Source organism: Nicotiana tomentosiformis, chromosome 2 (assembly GCF_000390325.3).
Source record: "Nicotiana tomentosiformis chromosome 2, ASM39032v3, whole genome shotgun sequence".
NCBI classification, from domain to species: domain Eukaryota; kingdom Viridiplantae; phylum Streptophyta; class Magnoliopsida; order Solanales; family Solanaceae; genus Nicotiana; species Nicotiana tomentosiformis.
Window position 1 is genome coordinate 15,892,139 of NC_090813.1, and position 3,351 is coordinate 15,895,489.

At 40.8% G+C, this 3,351-nt stretch overlaps 1 protein-coding gene across 1 annotated transcript; it reads left to right on the forward strand.

The window, feature by feature from the left end:
- Positions 1-902: 902 nt before the first annotated feature.
- On the forward strand, positions 903-2,012 carry LOC138904385 (uncharacterized). The gene is made up of 2 exons (XM_070192886.1): positions 903-1,231; positions 1,667-2,012. Exons 1-2 carry the CDS (start codon positions 903-905, stop codon positions 2,010-2,012), a joined length of 675 nt encoding a protein of 224 aa, XP_070048987.1.
- Positions 2,013-3,351: the final 1,339 nt, after the last annotated feature.

Below are 3,351 nucleotides of genomic sequence, written 5' to 3' on the forward strand. Positions count from 1 at the left end.
AATCAGCTCTGTTTAAGGAACAGCAAGAGCTCAAAATGCACCTTAGCCAAAATGTTTACTTTCATTTTATTGAACATATCTCAATACCCAATAATCTAATTTCAAGGTAAAACAAATAAAAACCGGTAAAAAGGTTTTAAAAAAAGAGTCAATCTTTAGTAGTTCTAGCACAAATTATGGAAGAAATTAGAAACATACCTTTGAATTTTGATTAGCAGCCGATCTCTTTGAAGTACCAGTAAGCTTCTGAAACAGCAGCCGATCTCTTTCTGTATTTGGTCTTCATTTGCCCGGAATTTGTGAAACTATCGCCCTAAATCGGAATTGACTTTCTGAGGAGTGAGGAGTGAAGACTGAGGAGTGAGCTGAGTTCGTGACTGCCTAATGCTAATGCCCTAATCTTTAGAGTTTAGACCATAATTGACTAGGGAGTGGGCTTGGGCAGTTGGGCTGGGGTGCTGGAGTGGGCATTGGGTTGGAAATTATATTAAAATATTTTGGGCTGGGGCGCTGGGCAGTGAGTGTAGTAGCTAACTATAGGCCAAACTTAAAAAAAAGTCTTTAAAAATTCGGTAATTAAGTATTTCAGTATACTAAAATTTCAAGATTCTAATACCGAGGACCGTAGCGTAATACCGAAATACCAAAAATATAATACCGAATTAGGCCGAAATACCAAAAAAACCCGAAATCGAAATACCGAATTAATTCGGTCTGGTTCGAATTCGGTTTTTCAGATTTTATTCCCACCCCTAACCGCACCCAATTGCAGCTTACCATTTGAGCTCATGTGCGATGCTAGCGACGTTGCGGTAGGAGCGGTATTGGGGCAAAGAATCAACAAGATATTTCATCTGGTCTATTATGCAAGCAAAATCATGAACGATGCCCAAGTCAACTATATGACGACCGAGAAAGAGCTATTAGCCATTGTCTTTGCGATGGAAAAGTTCTGCCCGTACCTCATGGGTATCAAAGTGACTGTGCACACCGATCACGTGGCACTTCGTTATTTGATGAGTAAAAAGGACTCTAAGGCTAGGTTGATGAGATGTGTTCTTCTTCTACAAGAGTTTGACCTTGAAATCATAGACCGAAAAGGGAGTAAGAATCAAGTGGCGGACCACTTGTCCCACTTGGAAGAGGAGGGGCAGCTCCATGATGGCCTCGAGATTAATGATTCATTTCTGGATGAACAACTCCTCTCCGTGTCTGTGACTGGGATACCTTGGTTCGTCGATGTGGCTAACTTTCTTGTGACCGACATTATCCCGAATGAGCTCTCTTCAAACCAAAGGAAGAAGCTCAAACGAGATTGCTTGGATTATTATTGGAACGAGCCATATCTTTTCAAAATTTGCAATGATGGTATTATCCGGAGATGTGTTCCGGAAGAAGAGAAATTGAGTATTCTTGAAGCTTGCCATTCCTTGCTCTATGTTGGTCACCATGGTGGGACGAAAACTGCTACAAAGGTCCTAAGCTGTGGAATCTATTGGCCTACCTTGTACAAAGATGCTAGCGAGCTCGTTAGGCATTGTGATGAGTGCTAAAGAGCCGGTGGAATTTCCAAGAAGAATGAAATTCCTCTCACTAACATCCTTGAGATTGATATTTTCGATGTGTGGGGAATCGACTTTATGGGGCCATTTGTGAGTTCATGTAGGAACACTTATATTCTTGTTACTATGGATTATGTTTCCAAATGGGTTGAAACTGTGGCTTTGCTCAACAATGAGGCATGGAGTATGGTGGCTTTCTTAAAGAAAAATATCTTCACAAGGTTCGGCACCCCAAGAGCTATCATTAGTGATGGGGGTTCTCATTTTTACAACAAAGCCTTTGACACTTTACTTTCCAAGTATGGTGTCACTCATAAGGTGTCAACCTTCTATCATCCCCACGCAAGTGGACAGGTTGAAGTCTCCAACAGGGAGATCAAGAGCATTCTATCCAAGACTGTCAATGCAAACCAGACTGATTGGTTAAGGAAACTTGACGATGCTTTATGAGCCTATAGAACATCTTACAAGACTCTAATTGATATGTCTCCGTACCGGTTGGTATTTTGGAAAGCATGTCATCTTTCGATTGAATTAGAGCACATGGCCATGTGGGCGCTAAAGAAATTGAACCTTGAATGGGATGTAGCTGCCAATATGGTAGAGCAACTAAATGAACTCGATGAATTCTGTTTCCATGCTTATTCCAGCTCGTCCTTGTATAAAGACAAGAAGAAGTACTTACATGATAAGTATATCCGGAACAAAGAATTCAAGGAAGGTGACATAGTTCTTCTATTCAACTCTAGGTTATGGATGTTTCCGGGAAAACTCAAGTCGAAGTGAAGTGGTCCTTTCGAAGTGGTACATGTGACTCCTTTCGGTGCTCTAGATTTGAAAAAAAAGAATGGTGAGATCTTTAGAGTCAATGGGCACCGAGTTAAGCACTACCTTGGCAAGATTGATGATAGCCACGTTGTGGCATTGATCCATTTCAAATGATGATGGTAACATGCGTCGTGCCGCGACGTTAAATCATGCACTTCTTGGGAGGCAACCCATGTGTTTTTCTTTCTTTAATTTTCTTCGTAGATTAGACATTGTTTTGGACTAACTTGTTGTAAAGTGTATGTAGGAATTGGTTGTGCAGTGCAGGTAATTAGTAAGAAAACTTTGGCGGTGAACTTTCGCGGACCGCGCTTAAAGTTTTGCGGACTGCATGAGCACTTCACGGCTGCACAATTCTGCGTACGGTCGCATAGCTGAAATGGGCGAAAGGCTAACTCTCTGAAGTTGGCCTCTCAAAATTCCTTAGAGTTCGCGCTCCGCGTTCAAATTTTCGCGGTCCGCACAAATTGTGCGGCCGCAACCAGTTTTTCGCAGACCGCGCCCGTGTATCTGAGGCAGACCTACAAAAAGGTAAAGAGCGCGGACCTCGATAAAATTTTGCGGCCATAATAAGGTAAGGCGGTGGGGTCACTGGGTTCAGAGTATAAATAGAAGTTCTTTAAACTTTTTACACTTTACGAACCCTAACCTCTCAGACGCACCTAAAGCACTATGCATAATTACTTATTTTCAAACTCATCTTATTCTCATCAATTGTCGATTTCCTACCACATTTTACAACTGGTATGTTCATTTCAATGATTTGATTTTATCTTTTTCTTTTCTTTTCTCTTTGTTTTAATTTTTCTTTTTAGATAAGGTTAGAATCATGCCAAAATGTCAAATTAATGCTTAATTTGTGATTAGAAACATATGGGTAGTGTTTGTATGCATAATGAGGGTTGGGGTTAGTAACTTTACATGTTTAATTGCTACAATTCTTGGGTAATTAGTGAAAATC

Excerpts from the sequence above, each read along its gene's own strand:
- LOC138904385 (XM_070192886.1), top strand. The coding sequence starts at position 903 with ATGACGACCGAGAAAGAGCTATTAGCCATTGTCTTTGCGATGGAAAAG. Across the intron at positions 1,232-1,666 it reads TCTGTGACTGGGATACCTTG|GAACACTTATATTCTTGTTA; the intron begins GTTCGTCGATGT and ends GAGTTCATGTAG.